This window comes from Emys orbicularis, chromosome 10 (assembly GCF_028017835.1).
Source record: "Emys orbicularis isolate rEmyOrb1 chromosome 10, rEmyOrb1.hap1, whole genome shotgun sequence".
NCBI lineage: Eukaryota > Metazoa > Chordata > Testudines > Emydidae > Emys > Emys orbicularis.
Window position 1 is genome coordinate 39,977,431 of NC_088692.1, and position 23,178 is coordinate 40,000,608.

Here is a 23,178-nt window from a genome sequence, read left to right on the forward strand (position 1 = left end):
TGTCTGGCTCAACAAGGCAGGGTTCTGGAGTCCCAAACTGGCAGTGGAAAATGGGCTCAGAGGTAATTTCAGAACATCAGGTGACAGTCCCAAGGGGTCTTTGTGACCGAACCCATCACACCAGGGATGAGGGGTTTGGGGTGCAGGAGGGGGGGCTCCAGGCTGGGGTCGAGGGGTTCAGAGTGTGGGAGGGGGCTCAGGGCTGGGACAGGGGGTTGGGGCACGGGAGGGGCTACAGGGTACGGGCTCTGGGGGGAAGTTTGGGTGTGGGAGGGGGCTCAGGGTAGGGGGTTGGGGCGCGGGAGGGGATGAGGAGTGCAGTCTCTGGGTGGCGCTTACCTCAGGCAGATCTCGGGAAGTGGCCAGCATGTCCCTCTGGAAGAGGACAGCATTATCTCCCATAAATGTAAACAAACTTGTTTGTCTTAGCGATTGGCTGAACAAGAAATAGGACTGAGTGGACTTGTAGGCTCTAAAGTTTTGCATTGTTTTGTTTTTGAGTGCAGTTATGTAACAAAAAAAATCTACATTTGTAAGTTGCACTTTCACGATAAAGAGATTGCACTACAGTACTTGAATGAGGTGATTTGAAAAATACTGTTTCTTTTGTTTATCATTTTTACAGTGCAAATATTTTTAATAAAAATAGTAATCTAAAGTGAGCAGTGTACACTTTGTATTCTGTGTTGTAATTGAAATCAATATACTTGAAAATGTAGAAAAGCATCCAAAAATATTTAAGAAATTTCAATTGATATTCTATTGTTTAACAATGTGATTAAAACTGTGATTAATCACAATTAATTTTTTTAATCGCGATTAATTTTTTTGAGTTAATCATGTGAGTTAACTGCGATTAATCGACAGCCCTAATGCTAATATTTAAAGCGTATCATTAAATTTATTAACTTTAATTTAGGATATTGCAAATTATGTATAATATGTATTTTATGATTTTTAAAACCAAACTTTGTACTTTTGGATAAGTATTATACCCAGATGCATAGAAACTCTTTCTTTAATCTGAGTATTAGATAATTTTAACACTGGGACATCCTGCTTTGAACATGTTTTCGATGCTTTGCTTGGAATGGCAGGAACCCGACTCTGTCTTGTAACTATTTATTTTGGAATATGGCTTATTGAACCTGCTGAATGCACACAGGGCCATGGCAAACAGCGTGGTGTCTGTTGGGACACACAGGGCCATGGAAGATGCTGGTTGGGACATGTGGGGCTGTGGCAAATGCTGGGTGCTGCGCTGCTATGTGGGGCTGTGTTAAATGAAATGGGGGGTGGGGGGTAGCTGCCTTTTATGGACACCCAGCCAGCCAGTTAGCTATAAAATCCCTCTTAGTAGTTGTTCTCTATTTGCTTTACCTGTAAAGGGTTAACAAGTCTCCCTGCATAGGTAAAAGGAAGGGAGTGGGCACCTGACCAAAAGAGCCAATAGGAAGTCTAGAACTTTTTAAAATTGGGAAAAAAAATTCCCATTTGTTCGTCTGTGTTGTTGTCCTGGAGAGAAGGGACAGAGCAGCAATGCTGTAAGAAGTTTTGGGCCAGGTATGGAAAATCATCAGATCATACCTAGAAACTACTAATTTAAAACCCCAGATATGTAAGTAGATCAGGAAATGTCGAGGAAGATGTGATTAGGTTTATTTCTTTTATTTCGTTATGGCTTGTGGATTCTTCTGTGCTAACGCCAGGTGCTTTTGTTTTGCTTGTAACCCTTAAGCTGGACCTCAAGAAAGCTATTCTTGATTCTTAATTTTTGTATTTGCTCTTTTTAAATCTATCAATAACCTGAGTTTTCAGAGGTATTTTTTTTTTTTTAAATAAAATTTACCTTTTTTTAAGAACAGGATTGGAATTCTGTCCTAAGAGGTTTGTGCACATGTTGTTTAATTAGCTGGTGGCAACAGGTGATTTCCTTTGTTTTTCTTTCACAGCTCTTCCCCGGAGGGGGTGTATGAAAGGGCTTAAGGGTACCCCACAGGAAAGACTTCCCAAGTGCGCCTTCCTGTGTTCTCAAAGGGGTTTTTGCTCTTGGGTGGTGGCAGCATCTACCCATCCAAGGTCAAAGAAAGCTGTAACCTTGGGAATTTAATACAAGCCTGGAGTGGCCAGTATTAATTTTTAGAATCCTTGCAGGCCCCCACCTTCTGCACTTGAAGTGTCAGAGTGGGGAATCAGCCTTGACAGGGGCTGTGGCAGATGCTGGGTGGGAGCACAGGGGGGCTATGGCAGATGCTGGGTGGGAGGGACACGTGGAGGCTATGGCAGATGCTGGTGCCATCATATAGGACAAGCAGGGACCTGGAAGATGCTGGGTGGTGTTGGGTGGGATGCACGGTCCATGGCAGATGGTGGGTGGGAGGGACACATGGGGGGTATGGCAGGTGCTGTTGTGTAGGATGAGTAGACCCTGGAAGATACTGGGTGGGGTTTCCTGGTGTCCAGTTTTCAACCGAACACCCAAGGGACCCTCCCCACCCAGGTAAAAATAAGCGAGTAAGTGGGGGGGGGGGAGAGCGAGCGACGGGGGTGGGGGAGAGATGGGGGGGGCAGATGGAGTAGGCAAGGCCTCAGAGAAGGGACGGGACAAGGCTGTTTGGTTTTGTTCCCTCAGAAAGTTGCCATGGGGTTATGGCAGATGGCAGTTAGATTGCGTGGGCTGGGGGGGCAGACATGTTGTGTGTGGATACACAGGGACAACACACCAGGTGAACTGTGGGAGCCCTGCGGGGAGCTTTTGAGTGGGGCCGGGAGGCTGTTCTCCATGCAGGACGGCGCAGTCGGTGGTGGCCGTGATTTCAGCCCCCATCAGACCCAGGGGGCGGCGAACAGACTCGGCCCTGCCACAGCCCGCGCTGCCAGCAGCAGCGAGCAACACGGACCAATCTGTCTTGTCTCTTTAAATGCCTTCCCCATTCCCTTGCCCCGTTGGCGGGTGACGCCATCAGCATGCGCCGTCCGGAGCGCTTCCCGCTCTGCGCGGAGCCGCGTCTATTAAGCGCGACGGGGTCGGGACTCGGGAGCGGTGGCAGTGACGGGCGCTGAGGATGTAAGTAGGGGGTGGCCGGGGATCTGGCGCCATCCGGCCTGGGTGAGGTGTCGGGGGCCCCCGCTATCGTCTCCGGACCCCGAGAGGAGGGGCCTGGAGCTGCGGAGCAGGATATGGCAGGTGGGGATGGGAAGGCCGGGACCTAACCCGCCCCGGAGGATGGAGCCTGGGGGAGGGACCTTTGGAAAGCCTGCGTGGAAGTTTAGGGGTGGGCCGCAGAGGCATCTTTCCCTCCTCTTGCTTTCGGGGATCGCTCTGCACTTGGGCCAGGCTGCCCCGCTGGGGTTTTGCAGCGGGGATGGTGAAGCTGCGTTCCCCTGTAGCTGGGGGTCGGGGTGGGCCGCTCTGGAACAGGGCGCATGCTTCAGTACTGCTCTGTCCCTCCACATCTCCTGTTCTGTTGCACCTGCTAACCGCAGGGGCAGTTGTGGGGGAGGATCCGCTTCTCTATCGATCCTGTTCGGGGCTGTGTTTTTCTATCCCTGTTTCTCAGCCGTCATCGTGACCATGTTCATAGTAAGGCCGCACATGTTCTGTGGTCACTAACAAACCCATAGTGCATCTGGCACTGCAGATTGCAGTACATGTCCCCCCCAAAACATTGTGCAAACTGAGATACAGACTGAACACAAGCATTTATTTATCTGGGTAATTCTGTGGTCTCTATCGCTGTAGTAGCTAAATGCTCCTTGTATGCTAATGAATTTAACCTTGTAACACTTCTATAAGGAAATGTTATCACCATTTTCCAAATGGGGACCCGGAGGCATAGAAAGACTGAGACTAAATGACTTGCCTTAATAGCTAAGTTCATACAGGAAGTCTTTGGCAGAGCTGAGTTTGCCTCACCCATCACTGTAATGTAACTTTATGAGAGTAGAGCGGTAGTGCACAACTCCTTAGAGAAGAAAAGTGAGAGAGTAAAGTATCAAACCAACACATCCTGTATGATTTGTGTTTGTTTTTCATTTAGATATTAGGTGTTGCAGAAAAACTCATTTGTTAGTGGAGAGGTTTTCTTGGTAATAAGTAGGAAAAAAGCATATTCTTGCAAATGCCATCCATGCATGTATACGTTTGTCTGTAGATATATACATAACTTGTTCCTAATGGAATTATTTTCCAGTGAGTGTTGGCTAGGATTCATAGATTCTAGGACTGGAAGGGACCTCGAGAGGTCATCGAGTCCAGTCCCCTGCCCTCGAAGTCTCAGCCTGAATACACTGATAACTGGGTGAAAGTCATGTAGTCTTGTCTCATTCACTGAGATTTCAGTTTCTACTCATCAGAAAGTAGACATTTGCAGTCAATTTGTTGATTGTAAATAAGCAAGACCGAGTTTGTTCTATTAAGTGAGGGTACATGTATTTCTATAGGGGGAAAGGGAGACAATGGGTAAATTGTCGTGCCCCAGAAAATCAGTATAAGAGATTTGCAGATTCAAAGGACAAAACAATATGAAATCCAGAAAACTACATGGAGTTTATTCTTATTACCAAATGTTTCTAAACTCTAATTTATGTAATGTGCCTAAGTATCCAGCTTCATTTTTGTTAGTAGCATTATGTATCCTGTTTTATGGGTCTGGCAGTGCATAGTCACTTTTAAAAATGCAAATGATGTCCAGTCGCCTTCCAAATGCTTAATGAATTGACTAGGATAATAGAGATACTGTATACAACTTCAAAAACAACAAGGAGTCTGGTGGCACCTCAACCACCATAATGGTGACTGCTAAGTTGGCTCTGTAGTGAGCATAAACCAAACAGGAGCAACCTAACAATTGCTGTTAATGGCTATTACAGTGGTTCTCAAACTTTTGTACTGGTGGACCCCTTTCACATAGCAAGCCTCTGAGTGCAACCCCCCACTTATAAATTAAAAATACTTTTTTATATATTTAACACCATTATAAATGCTGGAGGCAAAGCAGGGTTTGGGGTGGAGGCTGACGGCTCATGACCCCCCTGTAATAACCTCGTGACCCCCCTGAGGGGTCCTGACCCCCAGTTTGAGACCCCCTGGGCTATTAGGTCACATACCTCTGGCACCTTTATTAAATGGTAAGCAATCCACCAATTTAGTTAAAACGTGAAGATATATTGGGATACCATATTACATATGGGATAAAAAGACCTCTTATGGATTGCACCTAGGGTTCAGCTCATGACTAGTATTTTAATATGAATTAATGGTGTTGATTTGTGTCCTTTATTTGTATCAAGATTACAAAGAGATCTGTAGGGGTGGATGAAATCTGAGCCCCATGTAGGCCTTCCACCAAGAGAGATTTGAACATGCACTTTTGCAATTACAACTGTGCATCAGACTGGTTCCTCAGCTCAGTGCCTTGCTTTCAAGGTTGGCAGAGCAATGGAGGCAGCTTGCATCCACTGAAAGTAGGGAGACGGAGTGCCCTATGCAGCTTTTGGGAAACACCCCTTTGCCAACATATGTTGTGGCAGCAATTGGCTCTAGAGGAAGCAGTGCTTAGTCCTCTGAGGGGCGGATGGCTGTCACAAGGCAGGTTAGGCAACACTCATACACCTGGCAGAGGAAAACTCGTGGAAAATCCATGTTTTCTCTGTCTGCCATACATCTCGGCTTGCTAATTTGTAACCTTTGTACTCTTATGAAAATGTCAGCTGACACCTTGAGGCATCCATATCAAGTCTTCAGCAAGATGGACAGTGTGTATCTCTGTGTGAGCAGGCACAGGTGTTTGGCTCTAATAGCAATGTAACAATGTGAGTAACTACTGTGTGTACAATATGATATTGTCAATATCTCATTAGCTGACCCCCACCTCCTGCTGCCTTTATTGAAAAGTAGGTTTGTTGTTTTTGCCAATACGTTTATTTCTTGTTTCTAAACCCTTTTATCTTGTCACTAGGCCGCTCTTTGGAGTTTATTGCACTCGATTAGGGATCGTTTCTCAGAATCAAGGAGTTAGAAGTGAGATTTGAGATAAGTGAGGCCCATCCAGTGCTGCTTGGGACGCCTCAGAAGGGAAAATGGAGTTTTCAGGAATGAAAAAGAAGAGTTTGCTAGGATTCAAAGAAAATAATAAAAAATCCAGCACTAGGTAATAATTCTGTCTGAATTTTCTACGCTTATCCCCATTGGGGACATGTAGGATACTAGGGTGTTTCCAGTGAGGATGTGGAATTGGAAATGTATCTCTCTTCTCACAATGAGAATTTTCTTAAATTACAACTTTGACTTTCTTCTTTAAAGTTTCTCTGTAGCATGAACTTTTGTGATCTGTTTAAAAAAATAAAAATAAAAACCCTAGTGTTCTAGCTCTGCAATAATTGTTATTCTAAGTTGGCTTTAAAGTTCAGTGTTTTGTTTAAAGTGAAATAATTTCTTTTGATCTTTTCTTCTTAAAGGGCTCCCTCTCCAACCAAGCGCAAAGATCGGACTGAAGACAAATCCAAGGACAGATCCAAGGACAAAGTGTCCACCAAGGAATCAAGTGAAAAGGATCGTGGTCGGGACAAAACACGCAAAAGGCGCAGTGCTTCCAGTGGTAGCAGCAGTACCAGGTAACTAGAGTTTCTCTGCATCCCAGTGATAGCCCAAATAGTAGTGAGTTGTGCTCCTGTTCAAATGCTACAAATCTGCTTTGTGGTTCCCCATATTAGAAGACTCCTTGGGGGATTGTGTTACTAAAAAAGTGACCCTCTTGCTTTATCAATGAGTGTGCTTTGCATAGAGTGCAGTCTCTCCCTTGGCTGAAATAATGTTAGCTGTGAGGTTGAGCTCTCATCGCTTTAACCACCGATTCTTGTCTTGTACTTACCTGGAGACGATATTCAGCTATCCTTTCCCCTGTGTATTCTGCACTGATTTTTTTTTTTTCCCCCCCCAAAGGTCCCGCTCCAGTTCCACTTCCAGTTCAGGGTCCAGCTCCAGCACTGGTTCCAGCAGTGGGTCCAGTTCCTCCTCTGCATCAAGCCGCTCTGGGAGCTCCAGCACCTCTCGTAGCTCCAGTTCCAGCAGTTCTTCTGGATCCCCAAGCCCATCTCGACGTAGACATGACAACAGGAGACGTTCCCGCTCCAAGTGAGTTTGATTCATCCAGTAAAAATTATCAGGTGGTTGGGAAGTTGCCATGGAGGGTGTAGGCTTGTGAACAGAGAAGTAATCTATCTGTTTAAAAAAAATAAATTGTCTGCTTTATTCATATCCCAGAGATACAATCTAGCTATTGCTTGAGCATGGGTGCCACCTGCACTTGTAACCTAACTACATGTTCTTCAGGAAGGAGTTTAAAGATCTCATTAATTCATAACTGACTCTCACATATACCACACACACACAATCACATATCTAAAATGTATCCATGCCTGATTATTTGGGATCTACAGAAGGTGGGGCATATCAGACTATTTATCTGCATAATCTGGGACTTGTAGCAGATTGAAACTGGTGGAAAAATTGCAAGGAATCATGTTTTTCTTTAAGGTAGAAATTGAACTGAGTAGAATCTGCTTCTTTGTTTCTCTAGAATTCTTCACTTTGGGTATAACATGAAACTGGTGCTGTGAGTATAGTCACAAAATCATAAGTTGTCTAGTCCAGTTCCTTCTGAGTACAGAACTGTTCTCCCCAAAAAAGAAGTGTCTGTACTGGACAGTTGTTTGGAAACAGTTTGATTTTTCTCCCCCACAAAGGTGCTATACAGGCACAATGTTTCATTTACACTCCTAGATGTGGAGGTTAGGAAGGGCTGAAAACAGATCTTAAAAGTATGAAAGTTTGGGGTCTGTAACAAAGGCCTTGTGTATGTCAGGTACTCTGCTTCTCCCACTCAGTCTATTGTAATGGGTGCAGTATGCTTTTTGGTGGTTTATTGATGTTTTCCTTAGGCCACCATCAGAGCTTATTTGTATTGTTATAGTACAAAAGGCTTCAAACAGGGATTAGGTTCCCATTGTGTTAGACACTGTATGTGCATGTATTAAAAGTTATGATTCCCGCTTAACGTGCTTACAGTCTATGGCTTTGATCCTGCAAATGGTAGTAATTATAATAGCTAAGTTAATCGTGTGTGTGTGTAAGTGTTTGCAGGATTGGGATATAACTAATTTTCAGCATGTTTCAGATCTTTATAGTGACAATGAGTAATTGTAGACGTGGAAATAACTGGCTTTCCACATCAACAGGTTAGGGGGATGGGTTAGGCTTTTGATGCCCAGAAAGGCTGGGGGAGGTGTTCTGAGTTTTGATATCCAGGATGCAGTTGAGGCTTTTGCTGGTAGACAGGGGATGCATCTTTTTCCCTACTCTCTTCACTTTAAATTCTGGGGGTAAGATGAGATTTGACTTGATAGCAAGTAGGTGCCAGCCACACCCTGCCAGTACCTCTAAAAATGATAGATTTATTAGCCTGATATTTCACTACTGAGCATTTTAGCAGAAATAGCTAGTGTTGACATTTTAATTTGTCAGACTTCAGCGCCAACATTCCAATGAAATAATTGGGAACTTTTATCTTCAAGCTGTGTGTTTGGTTTTTTTTGTTTTCCCTTCCAGATTTAGGCACACATTTCTACAGCATCAATTTACATTCACTTCACATTGTGAAGGGTATTTTAGCAACTATAAAGATTATAGAATTAACTTTCAAATTAAAGCTTTGGATTTTTTGGGGGGGGGTTACAATTATGTGCCAATTTAAAAAATTCCACAAATACGCAGCAATTTAAATGATTGCATAATCACATGGCACCAGGGTCCCTGTCTAGAGAGCAGAAATCAGAGCGCTCTGAATTGCTAGATCTATAATTTGCCTGTTTACTGTGCCCATGTCACCTCCTGCATCTCTCACTGTTCTTTGACTTCGAAGGGGTAAAGAATAATAGCCTGCTGTCTCTTAGGCTCTGTCTATGCTAGGGAAATTTAGGAGAATTTCCCCCATCAACTAAACTGATATTAGCAATGCTAGGAGCCATAGTATCATTGGGATTTCAGTTGCAGACATAATTTTCAGTACTGTCCTCTTAACTCTGCTGGAAGTAACTCTGACCAATATGGTGTCAGCAACCATAGAATCATAGAATACCAGGGTTGGAAGGGACCTCAGGAGGTCATCTAGTCCAACCCCCTGCTCAAAGCAGGACCAATTCCCAACTAAATCATCCCAGCCAGGGCTTTGTCAAACCTGACCTTAAAAACCTCTAAGGAAGGAGATTCCACCACCTCCCTAGGTAACCCATTCCAGTGCTTCACCACCCTCCTAGTGAAAAAGTTTTTCCTAATATCCAACCTAAACCTCCCCCACTGCAACTTGAGACCATTAGTCCTTGTTCTGTCATCTGGTACCACTGAGAGCAGTCTAGATTCATCCTCTTTGGAACCCCCTTTCAGGTAGTTGAAAGCAGCTATTAAATCCCCCCTCATTCTTCTCGTCTGCAGACTAAACCACAACTCATCTACACTACTGTTCCCATTAGCAATGCTGTGAAACTTTTCTAAAATGTCCTTAGTATAGATGGGCTCTTATTCCCATGCCTTAGCTTCTCCCACCCCCTTTATGCAACCCCTATAGTGTGATTCTTCTCTTAGCAGCCACTAATTTGAGCAGTTAGTTAATAATACTTAGTACTTGCATACAACTTTACCACTTCAAAGCACTATAAACAGTCTTCACCAATGTGCCCTTGTGAGGTAATATCCCCATTTAACAGATGGGAAAACAGATAAGATCCACTGGTTGATATCTGAAAGCTTGAAAACTCAGTTTTCAAATGGTATGTCTGTATTAACCTAAACCTGTCTGGGATAGCTGCTAAAATTATGTGAAAATGACTATTGTGAAGGGGTTTCATTGGCAGACCAAGATAAATGCCCCTTTTCTCCCCCCCCCCCAAATATAATTGGCTTTGTGCCTGTAATGGGCAGGGAGGGTGCAAGGATGTTTCACGCCCTAGGCGAAACTTCCACCTTGCCCCCCCCCCCCCCAGCACTAAGGCCCTCCCCACCCCTCCGCCCTGAGGCGCCCCCCCTCGCGGCAGCTCCTCCCGGCCCGGGGAGCCGTGCAGCAGCTCCCCGCCCCAGCTCACCTCTGCTCCGTCTCCTCCCCGAGCACGCCGTCGCTGCTCCACTTCTCCCACCTCCCAGGCTTGCGGCACCAATCAGCTGTTTGGCGCCGCAAGCCTGGGAGGGAGAGAAGCAGAGCAGGGCGGCGTGCTCAGGGGAGGAGGCGGAGCAGAGGTGAGCTGGGGCGGGGAGCAGTTCCCCTGCGTGCTGCCCCCCCACTACTTGCTGCAGGCGGCCCTCCCCGCGCCCCACTGCCCCAGCTCCCTCCGCCTAAATGCTGACGACAACCGGGACGGCCGAAGATCCGGTGGCTGCTGCCGAAGGACCCGGAATGCCGCTCCCCAAATGCTAGTGCCCTAGGCGACCGCCTAGGTCGCCTAATGGGTTGCACCGGCCCTGGTAACGGGGGTGCAGCTGAACCTCTCTGGCTTCTGCCCCTGCTGCACCCACAAACCAGCCAGAGACCTCTGCGTTGGTGCAATCACCCATGCTCTTTATTTACAGTTTACTTTCCCACCACCTTTTTAGCTACAAACAGTTTCAATAGCACAGCCCCAGGAACTGCTGACTCCTGCAGCCAGCAGAGAAGAGCTCCCACTCCCTCTAACTCTCTGGCTCCTCCCTTTCCTTCTCCTACTTCGGCTTCCTTCCTGCAAGCCTTTATGTAGCCCCTGGCTAAAGAGGCCGGCAGCTGATCCCCATCTGCCACTCAGGCCTGGGCTTACTCAGCCAGCTCCAATTCTTCTCTTTTGATTGGAGCTGGTGTGACAGAGGCCTGGCTCAGGTTCCTTAGCCAGCACCCTGTTACAGTGCCCCTTCGTTTATTTGTGATGTACGTAGAGCAGAGGTGGGCAAACTATGGCCCGCGGGACCCTCCTGCCCAGCCCGTGAGCTCCTGACCCAGGAGGCTAGCCCCGGCCCCTCTCCCGCAGCCTCAGCTCGCTCCGCCGCCAGCGCAATGCTGTGGGCGACGGGGCTGTGAGCTCCTGGGGCAGTGCAGCTGCAGAGCCCGGCCTGACCCTGTGCTGTGCGGTGGCGTGGCTGGCTCCAGCCAGGTGGTGTGGCTGCCTGTCCTGGCGCTCTGGGCAGCGTGGCTGTAGTGCCGCCAGCCACCGGCGCTCCAGGCAGCGCGGTAAGGGGGCAGGGAGCAGGAGGGGTTGGATAGAGGGCAGGGGAGTTCGGGGTGGTGGTCAGGGGGCGGGGGTGTAGATAGGGATCGGGGCGGTCAGAGGGCAGGGAACGGGGGTTGAATGGGAGTAGGGGTCCTGGGGGGGCAGTCAGGAATGATGGGGCGGCGGGGGACAGTCATGGGCAGGGGTTCCGGGGGAAGTCAGGGGACAGGGAACAGGGGGGGTTGGATGGGGCAGGAGTCCCAGGGGGGCTGTCAGGGCAAGAAGCAGGAGGGGTTGGATAGGGGGTGGGGCCGGGCCACGCCTGGCTGTTTGGGGAGGCACAGCCTCAGCTAACCGGCCCTCCATGCAATTTTGGAAACCCAATGCGGCCCTCAAGCCAAAAAGTTTGCCCACCCTGGCATAGACTGTCTGAAATATTGTTTCCAAAAGTTTATCTGCCTTTTTTTTTTTTTTTTTTTTTAAACAAAGATTTAGATCTTCTCTACCCTGGCAGACTTTGACTAATGAACCTAGTGCATTTGGGATCACGAGTCAAGAAACTGAAAGCTGAGCAATAGCAAAACATTTTTTTTAAAGTATTTAAACACATCTGTTTTTGTGAACACATGTGACTCCAGTGGCTAATAAACACTTGAGAGAAAGGAAATCTGTTCAACGCTGAACGCTCCATCATCATGGCAAATCCCAAAGGGATGTAGCTTTCTTGCAGATTGAGCGCCACTTGGATCAATTTCTAGCTAGGTCTTTAAGGTGGTCTGCCTGGATATTCGGTTTATGTCCATCACCAGCAATCTTATCTTAAGCTTTTGGCAACAACATGGTTGTGCTATGTAGGAACATTCCTTGGTAAGCTTGCTTCATAATTCATTGGTCTTCCATCCTAATAACATGTCCATAGCCAGAAAGCTGCCAAAACCAAACCTGTGCCGATGGAAGTGGTTACTAGGTTTGGCTATGAACCCAGCAAGACCCTAGCCCCTCTTCAGTTAATGTATGAGAACTCATGGTACACATGCTCTAGATCCCACGAGTTCCTCCAGCAAAATCAGAGAAAAACAGATTTGACGTTCAGGATATTTCTGAATTAAAAAGCAAGCAAAAACCTTTCAAACTCTCCACTCCTGCAGATTTTCAGACCCTTATTTATTATAAAGAAGCAAAACAAGATACAAGTCCAATTCAAAAAGATCCTTTGCAAGTCACCTTTATGTGTTATGGGTAAGGCTGCGAGTCCATCACAGAAGTCACGGATTCATGAAGCACCAGCAGGGGGCCCAGGCCGTGTGCCACGGCGCCCCCCAGAGCACTTGCGTCCCCCTCAGCCCAAGTTTTAGTTAGGGGTATATAGTAAAAGTCATGGACAGGTCACGGGGCATGAATTTTTGTTTACTGCCTGTGACCTGTCCATGACTTGACTAAAATGTAGCCTTAGTTATGGGGATTGGCTTGTATGTTACCAGGAGATTTGATAGTTCGGTAATATTTAACTCAGGTCTAAGCCACCCAAGAGAGATGAAAAAGAGCGGAAGAGACGGAGTCCATCACCCAGACCTACCAAAGTGCATGTTGGGAGACTCACCAGAAATGTGACCAAGGTAATGGCCTGCCCCTCTTTATCCTTGAACTTTCACATCTTTGGGAGAGTGATTTGAGTTTTTTAAATAGTATCTTCAGAAACAGTTTATTACTAGGTTGCAATCAGGTGTCACTGTGTTGGAAGTTCTTACATTATCCATATGCAAGGTTGAGGTGCTTTGGCAGACCTATCTGTGGGGAAACCTGCATGGCACCTGATCATATCATACTTGGCTCAAGCCAAGAGCAATTAATCCATGGCAGGGTATGGTTCTCAAAAGACCTGTATGCCATGTCCCAGATCTAGTGCCCTGTGTTATCAAGCAGGGGACTTGGATTTAAACCCTGTACTTGGTTTCCTGGTTCTCTCGCAGGGTGTTGTGTAACTTACATTTGTCTTGGTTGGAAGATGAAGAGTAGCTGACCCCTTTGTTGAAAAATTTACAACTGGAGGCCAGCTGAGAATGTCCGCGGTTGATCTGCAGGAGTGCTGCTCAGTTCAGTCCTCCTTGCCAGATAATTGTTCTGGTGAGGTGTGAGGCCTTTGTAGAGGGAACATGTAACTATATGATGCTATATAAATGATCCTAAATGTTAAAGAGAGAAAATACATCTGTCGCCTTGAGCATTTGACCTCAGACAGCCCCTCTCCTTACCATTTCCCACATAAACTTCATGATTTCATTCATTCTTTCACTCCTGAAAAGTTTACCACAGCCTAGATCCTCTGGCCTTTTTTGAGGGTAGTCCATATACATTTGTCTAGGGTTTGGGAATTCCGAGGAAGAAACTGAATAGGCAGCAATAGAGAGCTGGTGGGAATTCAAACTGTATCCATATCCAGTTAATAAGATTGGTCTTCCTTGATGTTGGTATTGGTTTTTGATCTTGTATTGGGTATGCCTTCCCGGCTCTCCGAGCTCTGGTCAAGTGTAGTTTCTCTATCAATACCACATGATAGTGGGAATTGGCACTGTCCTTAATAATCACTATTTTTCTCTAGGATCACATCATGGAAATATTTTCCACTTATGGGAAGATTAAAATGATTGACATGCCAGTTGACAGGTTAAATCCACATCTCTCCAAGGGTTATGCCTATGTGGAGTTTGAGAATCCAGATGATGCTGAAAAGGCGCTGAAGCATATGGATGGAGGTAGGTACCAGATGTTGTACAAAGAAACCAGCAGGACTAACAGAAACCCGTGGAGGATATGAGGGTTGATACAAATGAGTTAAAAGGATCATTGGCCCTGAGTTGTCTACCAACTTTTGTGGTTTTACAATACCACTTTCTTAATCCCCCCTCCCCCCCCATCTTTCTCTGCTCTCTTGCTGGGTGACAGACTCTTACAAGCAGCGAAACCGACCATACAGGGGAAACAGCTAAACTGACCTTACATAAAGTACTGTCTCACAAAGTCGGATGATCCAAAAAAAACCAACTCTGTCATCTGAACTGTTACTGGTCAGAATAGTAGGTTCTAAACCTTTCATGGGTTTTAGGCAGAAGTGATTTTTAAGTTGACTGTCTAAATGATTTGCTCAGGGCGAGACGGTGAGTCAGTGGCAAAGTTGGGGAGAGACCCTAGGCCTCGTGATTTCTTGCTGTAACCACTAGATCACGAATGCTCCAAATGTACCAAAGCAGCAACCTTGTGAGGATGGAAGTCTGTAGTAGGGGTGCAATAGTGCTGTGTGTAGCACACTGGTGCTGGAAATTTTTAGCTTATTCTTTTTCTTTTTAACTGTAAACAGGACAGATTGATGGTCAGGAGATCACTGCTACAGCTGTACTGGCACCTCGGCCTAGGCCACCTCCCAGGCGCTTTAGCCCACCAAGGAGGATGCTGCCGCCACCACCAATGTGGCGTAGGTCACCACCTCGCATGAGGAGAAGGTGAGCCATATTTTATGAAGTACCGTAGAAGTGTGTAAGCGTGGTAATGTTTAATTCTTGGCACCAAGCATCTTCTCTCTGGCACAGATTTCATCATTGGTAACTTCGCCTCCCTGGGCTTGATTTCAGTAAACCGTATCAGTGACCTATTAAACCTGGAGACTGATCATCTTCACTCCTGGTTTAGTAAACACAAACTCTTAAAGATCTGTTAGAAGCTGCTGTTACCACTATGGGACATGATTGGTGATCTTTATTGGGCCCTGCTCAGAACAGCTGCAGTTTTTGAGACACCTATTTCCTTAAATACTGGGGCCTAAAACTTAGATTGACCTAGCTATATCACTCAGGGCTGTGAAAAATGTCATGCCCTGTGTGATGTAGCTATGTCGACCTAACTCCCAGTGTAGACACAGCTCAGCTGACAGAAGAACTCTTCTGTCGACCTAGCTACCACTTCTCGGAGAAGTGGACTACCTACATTGCTGGAAAAACCACTTTGTGGTAGCTATGCAGCTGTATTGTAGACATAACCTAATAGCTGAAACAACGAGGAGACCTTGTGGCACCTTAGAGACTAACAAATTTATTTGGGCATAAGCTTTTGTGGGCTAGAACCCACTTCATGTGCTTCTGTATTTTTCACTTCATGCATCCAATGAAGTGGGTTCTAGCCCACGAAAGCTTATGCCCAAATAAATTTGTTAGTCTCTAAGGTGCCACAAGGACTCCTTGTTGTTTTTGCTGATACAGACGAACGTGGCTACCACTCTGAAACTTAATAGTTGAGTTGACATGATGTAAGATCTACAGTATATCCATCAACCACCAAACTCTGCTTATTAATATCCTTCAGATGTTAGCTCTTGTATTTTCCCTCCTTCATTTAATCTCTGTCCTTCCTTAATCTTTGTACAGTAAAACCTCAGAGTTACGAACACCAGAATTACAAACTGACCAGTCAACCACACACCTCATTTGGAACTGGAAGTACACAATCAGGCAGCAGCAGAGACGAAAAAAAAAGCGCCAGTACAGTACTGTGTTTAAAAGTGAACTACTAAAAAAATAAAGGGAAAGCAACATTTTTCTTCTTCATAGTAAAGTTTCAAAGCTGTATTAAGTTCATTTTGTAAACTTTTGAAAGAATCATAATGTTTTGTTCAGAGTTACGAACATTTCAGAGTTACGAACAACTTCCATTCCCGAGGTGTTTATAACTCCTGACGTTCTACTGTACCAGGTTAGTTCATCTGATTTTTATAACCCTCTTGGGCCCTGTTAAAACTACATTGACAATATGGTTTCAACCCATGTTCTGTTTAAACCTGGTGTGGCTACTACACTTTTGACTACAGTGTTGACCAAACTTAGAGCGTGACTATCAGTTTCTTTAGAGGTGGGATTCCTGGAGTGATGTTCTGCAAACCCTTTCCCTGCATCTAAAAGTCAGCTTTCTGTGTTGTCTTGGCTGTGGGAGCAAAGACCTACTTGGCAGAATAAGGAGAATCTGATGTATGATTAATTTGAGTTGGACTTCATTCTTCTCTCCATTTCTTTCCAACATGTTGGAAGCCCCTTAGTGCACTTAGGATCTAAAGTTAGACGCTAACTTTCTTCTCTAAATGGTCCCTCACTGTATATATCCTTATATCTGCTGTATATAACAAGAAGGACTGGAACTCTATAGGAAGTGGTCTACAAAACATGATGTTTAAGGGGTGGATAAGAGATGCCCGCTGAGATGTGCAGTCATTCTGCGCTCCAAGCACAGCTACATTTTGGAATGTCTGATTATTCACTTACCAACAATTAGGATTTTTATTCTTAGGATTCACTAAAACCTTTCTTCTTATTCGAGTGCTTGCTCATGTTCAGTCCATGTCAGGTGTGCATGTGCCGTATACATCATTGCCGGAGATTTTTCTCCTAGTGGTAGCCATAGAGTTGGCTCTAGCACCCTCTGGAGGCCCATGCTCATGCACCAGTATAAGGGGTGCCACCGATCCTGTGCCCTTTGAGTTCCTACTTACCGCCAGTGACAGTTGCTGGAACAGTATTCTCCCTTGCTTCGGTATGCCTCCTTCCCTGTCCTTCTTCAAGGACCCTTCTCATGAGCAACTTCTTGTCTAGGAGATGCAAGCCCTACAGGCAGGGGCTGTGGAGGTAGTTCCTCCAGAACTGAGAGGGAAAGGATTCTACTTCCGCTATCTCTAGATTCCCAAGGCGAAAAGGGGCCTGAGGCCTATCCTAGATCTGCGTTGCCTCAACAAGTATCTCAAGAAACGGAGGTTCTGCATGGTTTCTCTGGCCTCCATCATTCCCTCGCTAGATCCAGGGGACTGGTACACCGCCCTCGATTTGAAGGACACATACTTCCATATCTCCATCTTTCGGGGACACAGGTGCTTCCTCAGGTTCATGGTGGGCCACGAACATTACCAGTTTACAGCACTTGCCTTTGGCCTCTTGGCAGCCCCGCAAGTCTTCACGAAGTGTATGGCAGTAGTCACGGCCCACCTCAGGTGCCGAGGTATACAAATCTACCCATACCTTGACGACTAGCTGATAAAAGGCTTCTCGAGGGATTAAGTCCAACACAGCATCTCTGTACAAGCGACTTGCAGAGTGCTGGGCCTCCTAATAAACGAGTAGAAATCAACATTGGGCCCAGTGCAAAGATCAGAATTTATAGGAGCTGTACTCGACATGTCTCAGGCCAGGGAATTCCTGCCGAGGCCAGGTTCAAAGCCATGTCGGACTTAATCACCTGAGTGTCAGTGCGCCTGCTGACGACTGCCCGGTGTTCCTATGTTTACTAGGCCACATGGCGGCATGTAACTACGTGGTGTGGCATGCTCGACTGTACCTCAGAGAGCTACAGATGTGGCTCGTGTTGGTCTACTTACTGAGCAGGCACCATCTTGACTCTATTCTCACCATTCCTGTGTCAGTCCTGGCTTCCCTGACATGGTGGTTAGATTGGTTCTATCTGGAGTACCCTTAGAGTCCCCATGGCCTAAGTTCCCTCTAAGCTGCGCAGCCATGCAGCAGGGGCTCATGGCCGCGGCGGGGAGAGGTGCCTCTTCCCCCAGCACGGAACTGCTGTGGCAGGGAGAGAGATGCCTCTCCCCCTACCCCCTCCAGCCCAGGTGGTGCTGCAGAACACTGGGGGGAGGGGGAGAGGGCCTCTCTCCCTGCTGTAGCCCCTGGGCAGCCTGCACCCCAAACACCTCATCCCGGCTCCACCCCAGAGCTTGCACCCCCAGCCAGAGCCCTCACCCCCCTGCACACCAACCCTCTGCCCCAGCCCTGAGCCCCTCATCCCTGGCCCCAGCCTGGAGCCCTCCCCCGCCACACCCCAATCCTGTGCCCCCGTCCCACACTCCAAATTCCTTGGCCCCACCCCGACCACATGAATTTTGTTATGTGCACCAATATGGAGGTGATGTGTTACACATCACCTCCATATTGGTGCACATAACATTCATTCTGCACATGCGTGGGAAAAATTAGAGGGAACACTGCCCATGGCCCTCAATCATGCTGGTATCAGATGTGTCGGACCTGGGGTGAGGGGCCCGCCTCAGGACCCAAGGTCTCTGGTCAAGGGACGAGGTGTCATTACACATAAATGTGAAGAAACTCAGGGCAATATGCCTGGCCTGGCCTCAGGCAGAGAGGTGCAAGTACTGATGAAAAAGTGTCAGTGTTTTATATCGACAAACAGGGAGGGGGACACTCCAAGGTCCTCTGTCAGAAAGCCCTCAGGCTCTGGGATTTCTGTGTGAAGCACTCCATTCACCTGGCAGTGTCCTGTTTCCCCAGAGAGTGGAATGTGTTGGCAGATCACCTCAGCAGGGCATTCTCCTCTTACCACGAGTGATCTCTCCACTCGCAGGTCACCAGCATCATCTTCCAGAGGTGGGGGACTCCCCAGGTGGACCTGTTTGCCTCTGCACAGAACAAGAAATGTTACCACTTTTGCTCTAGGCTTGGTCAAAGCAAAGGATCTCTCTCAGATTCCTTCCTATGGTCATGGTCGGACGGCCTAGGTTCTTCTGAAGATCAAAAGGGAGAAGACAAAGGTCATCCTGATCACCCTAGCATGGCCTCGCTAGCATTAGTTCAGCATGCTCCTAGATTTCACAGTTGCAGTCCTCTGGACTTCCTCTCAGACCGGACTTGCTGTCGTTGGACCACAGGCGACTGCTCCATCCGAATCTAATAGGCCTGCACTTGACAATGTGACTGCTGCATGGCTAAATCTGGACAAGAGAGCATGCTTGGAGCAGGTCCAGCAAATTTTGCTAGGTAGCAGAAAGCCCTCTACTAGGGCAGTCTGCCTGGCCAAGTGGAAATACTTCACTTGCTGGGCAGCCGAGCAGAACCTGTGCCCATCACAGATGTCCTTGCAGTCCATCTTGGAATATCTCCTTCACCTGAAGCAGCAAGGCCTTTCACTGTCTTCAATCGTGGTCCATGTGGTCATCTCGGCGTTCCATCCCCCGATCCGAGGCAGATTGTTCTTCAGCCAGAAGATGACAAGCAGATTCATTAAAGGGTTGGAGAGGCTCTACCCACAGGTCCGTGACCTGATTCCGCCTTGGGACTTAAACCTGGTCCTCTTCAGGCTCACAAGGCCTCCATTCAAGTCCTTGGCATCCTGCTCCTTGCTGCTCCTCTCGTGGAAGGTCACTTTCCTGGTGGCAATCACTTTGGCCAGGAGAGTTTCAGAGCTTCAAGCCTTAACCTCGGGGCCTCCTTACACTCTGTTCTTTAAAGATAAGGTCCAATGGGTCTCCACCTAGCCTTTCTACCCAAGATGGTATTGCAGTTCCACGTCAACCAAGCCATTTTTCTGCTGGCCTTCTTCCCAAAACCGCATAAATCAGAGGAGGAAAGATGCCTACACTCTCTGGGTGTGAGAAGGGCCTTAGTCTTCTATGTTGATCAGATGAGCCCCTTCTGCAGATCGACGCAGCTGTTTGTCGCAGTTGTGGATAGAATGAAAGGTCTCCTGGTGTCCTCCCAGTGGATCTCGTCCCAGATTACGGTCTGTATCCGGGTATGCAATGAGCAAGTGAAAGTCCTGCCTCTGGCCATTGTGAAGGCCCATTCTACCAAGAGCACAAGCCTTCCTGGCGCAAATACTCATCCAGGACATCTGCAGGGCTGCAACATGGTCGTTGATCCACACGTTCGCGTCCCATTACGCAAACACCAATAGGCCAGAGACGACGCCAGTTTTGGGAGAGCTGTGTTGCTGTTGGCACGCCTGTGAACTCCCAGCCCACCTCCAAGGACACTGCGTGATTCACTTGACATGGAATGGACATGAGCAAGCACTCTAAGAAAAAAATGGTTGCCTACCTTTTGTAACTGTTGTTCTTCGAGATGTTCATGTCCATTCCATGACTCGCCCTCCTATCCTGCCGTCGGAGTTGACAGCAAGAAGGAACTGGAAGGGGCGAAGGGCCGATGGTGCCCCTTATACTACTGGCTCATGAGCGTAGGCTCCAGAGTGTGCTAGAACTGGCCTTACAGGTACCACTGGGGGGGAAATCTCCGTGCATGTGGCGTGCACACATCTGATATGGAATGGACATGAGAAACACATCTCAACAACAGTTATGAAAGGCAGGTAACCATTTTTTCTTGACTTTAAGTTCATGATACCTTGTTTTGTGCTTCCCATTAGATGCATATATAGGTCCTACAGAGTCAGTTAAGATTATTGGCTTCTGTTTGTAGTCCAGGCTCTGTCCCCCTTTCTGTTTAAGGGAGAAACTCTCTGAAGTTGCAGTATGCTAACAGTTCTGCAGTATGATAAAGAAAAACAATGCAAGTTTAATGCTCTGAGCCAGAGGGGCTGTACTGCTGGTGGTAGTAGTACTGGCATTGGAGTACCTAGTCTCCCTGGATTCACAGGTTAAATACCAGTAAGATCAACTTAGGTCTTTGTTTTTCTGTGAAATAAAAATAGAGTATAGTGCTCTTTACTTGAGTGGTGCAAGGTCTTTCAGGTGAGAATTTAAAAGCCCAAGGTCCAGTTTGTTCTCTGGTGGCTTGCCATGGTATCCTTGGTCAAAATATTCTCTCTTGCTGAGTTGTGTGCTGTTGAGCTGCCTCCTTCCACCCCAGAGATGGCTGCATTTCACTAGAGCTCTTTGTATAAAATGTTTTGGGATCCTTCTGGATAAAAGGTGCTAGATGTGTGTAAAATAATTTAAACCTGTTGTCCTTGTCTCCTAATGAAGCTTTTCTCCTCCTTTCTCTGGCAGGTCCAGATCTCCAAGACGCAGGTCCCCTGTTCGCCGACGGTCAAGATCCAGATCTCCAGGCCGAAGACGTCATCGCAGCCGCTCCAGCTCAAACTCTTCACGATAAAGCGAAAAAGACTGGACAGCTTTTTATTTTTTAACTTAAATCCCACCAGACTAAATATTGTACCTTTTTTTTATAATGGGCCTGGGTAAGGGGAAGTGAGAGAAATCGAAACCTGGCAGTGAAGGGAAACTAAGAGGAGGGGTTTCCTGGCCAATAGGCAATCTGTGCCTTGCAGCTTCTAGATTCCAGGCATTGAACCTAAATGCTTTAAACGTGGCTTTGGGTTGAAGGCTGCAAATGTGGTATATTGTTTTCTGGACAAGCTACCAGTAGGAAAGATGATGTAGCCTCTGCTCCTCTAATCAGCAGGCTGCTGCTTCATGAATTCCGAAGGCTTAGCATGCCATGCAGAAAAAACTAAGTACTGACCTATTTTGGGAATCATAAGGCTGGCTACTACTAAGAGAAGGCGGTGGTGGTGGTGGTTGGGGGTGTGGTTATGTCCATCTTGAGGCACCAGTGCAGACCTTCAGACCTGGTGGTACCCAAACACAGAAATCTGCCTCAAACTTAAATATTCAGTTTGTCATTCTGCTCCCATGCCCTGAATAGTGAGATCATAAACTTCTGTTTGCACAAAGAGGCAGGGTGCTGCAGACTTGCATGACATTAAAGATGATGGTTTTTGGCCAGTCCCACGGTATGTCATCTACTGCATATTAGAAACAGGCCAGGAATCGAAGGACTGTTTTGTAACTGCCCTCTTTAGGGATCCCCTTGCCCTTCCTGAAGGGTTTTGGTACAGATTTCACACAACCCTCTACCAAATGGTGTAAATGTTTCCACCTTTAGAAAACACAATACAACCTGGCAACAAAGTGTCAAAACCCCCCCTTACTGCAATGAAAAGGGAGAGGTTTGAGACTGATGTTGCTTGGATTAATTTGGGTAATCTTGCAAAAGGCAAGCAATTTACCATCTGTTGTACAGTCAATCTACAAAGTTTTTTTTTGTTTGTTTGTTTTTTTTTTTGGTATAACTTTGTAGCATCTTAGGCAGGTTGTGTTTGTATTTGTGTAGAATGACCATATTGAATAAACCAATAGGGTTAAGATTAAAGAATATTAATTAGTTCCTTCCCTGTAGACTATTGGCCTCACCTGTACATTGTGTACAGAGGAAGCAACTAGAACAGCTCCTTTTTTTTTTTTTTTAAATGTTAAGATAAAATCTTTTCCACTTAATCCTGGAAAGGGTGAGCTTCATGTTATTGGCAATGGCAGCTGGCTGATCAAGCGGAACAGTAATGGAATTAATTTGAGCTAGAGAACAGTGATTGTGGCATGAGGCTAGGGCATGCACACAGTAAAAATAAAGCAAGTGCAGCTTGAACTGCATTTTTCTTCCCTTCTACTCCCCTGCTGCTTCAGCTACAGTTTGGAAGGCTTGATCAGAGATTCCTCCCCGCATAGTTGTACCAGAGGGCATGTCACATGGGTACTAGTTTCAAAGGAGGCTGATGCCACTCCTGAATTTCTGCTACTATGGGTCAGAGTCTGTAGTGAGATCCATACTCTTCTCAGTCGATGAAGGAATCACTTGGAATTCTAATCTCTTCCCTTGCTCTTGAAAATAACTTATCACAACCCTTTGCATCCTGCCAAGACAGCAGTGAAAGACAGCCAGCGGGGCAGTATTGGAGGGCTTTTTGTGGCTAAAGATCAACAGAGCTGACAAGCCAGTGACATTCAGTAAAAACCTAAATTTACAAAAAAAATAAGCAAAAAAAAAAAAAAATGGTGGACAGTCTCGTTCTGTATGTTGTCACATCCCACTAACTGCCCTAGGCAAATGTGGGAGGGAGTCAAATACACCTGATGCTGGGTGCCAGCCTGCTTCAAGGTGCTGCATTAAGAAGCACAGTGGTGTGGAACAGGAGCCCAGGAAGAAGAGCAGTGTAAAGAGGCAGGAACAGGCAACAGAATATCTCCTTTGCAGCTAGGAAATGGAAATCCAAGAACTCCCTGCAGCCCTGACCAAGTGACAACAGGTGTAAGCGTGCAGCTGCCAATCCAGATCACAAGGTAGACATGTGATGTAGCCCAGCTAGTACAACCGATCTGCA

At 46.7% G+C, this 23,178-nt stretch overlaps 1 protein-coding gene across 1 annotated transcript; it reads left to right on the plus strand.

Annotated features, from left to right (window-relative positions):
- Nucleotides 1-2,989: 2,989 nt before the first annotated feature.
- Nucleotides 2,990-22,165, plus strand: RNPS1 (RNA binding protein with serine rich domain 1). Its single transcript, XM_065411578.1, has 8 exons — nucleotides 2,990-3,067; nucleotides 5,961-6,152; nucleotides 6,460-6,615; nucleotides 6,944-7,135; nucleotides 12,740-12,842; nucleotides 13,826-13,979; nucleotides 14,582-14,723; nucleotides 21,008-22,165. Exons 2-8 carry the CDS (start codon nucleotides 6,082-6,084, stop codon nucleotides 21,111-21,113), a joined length of 924 nt encoding a protein of 307 aa, XP_065267650.1. The 5' UTR covers nucleotides 2,990-3,067; nucleotides 5,961-6,081; the 3' UTR covers nucleotides 21,114-22,165.
- Nucleotides 22,166-23,178: the final 1,013 nt, after the last annotated feature.

What these genes read in the sequence shown, in the direction of transcription:
- RNPS1 (XM_065411578.1), top strand. Translation starts at nt 6,082, where the DNA reads ATGGAGTTTTCAGGAATGAAAAAGAAGAGTTTGCTAGGATTCAAAGAA. An exon ending in AATAAAAAATCCAGCACTAG is followed by an intron (nt 6,153 to 6,459) that starts GTAATAATTCTG and finishes TTCTTCTTAAAG; the next exon opens with GGCTCCCTCTCCAACCAAGC. An exon ending in TCACCAGAAATGTGACCAAG is followed by an intron (nt 12,843 to 13,825) that starts GTAATGGCCTGC and finishes ATTTTTCTCTAG; the next exon opens with GATCACATCATGGAAATATT.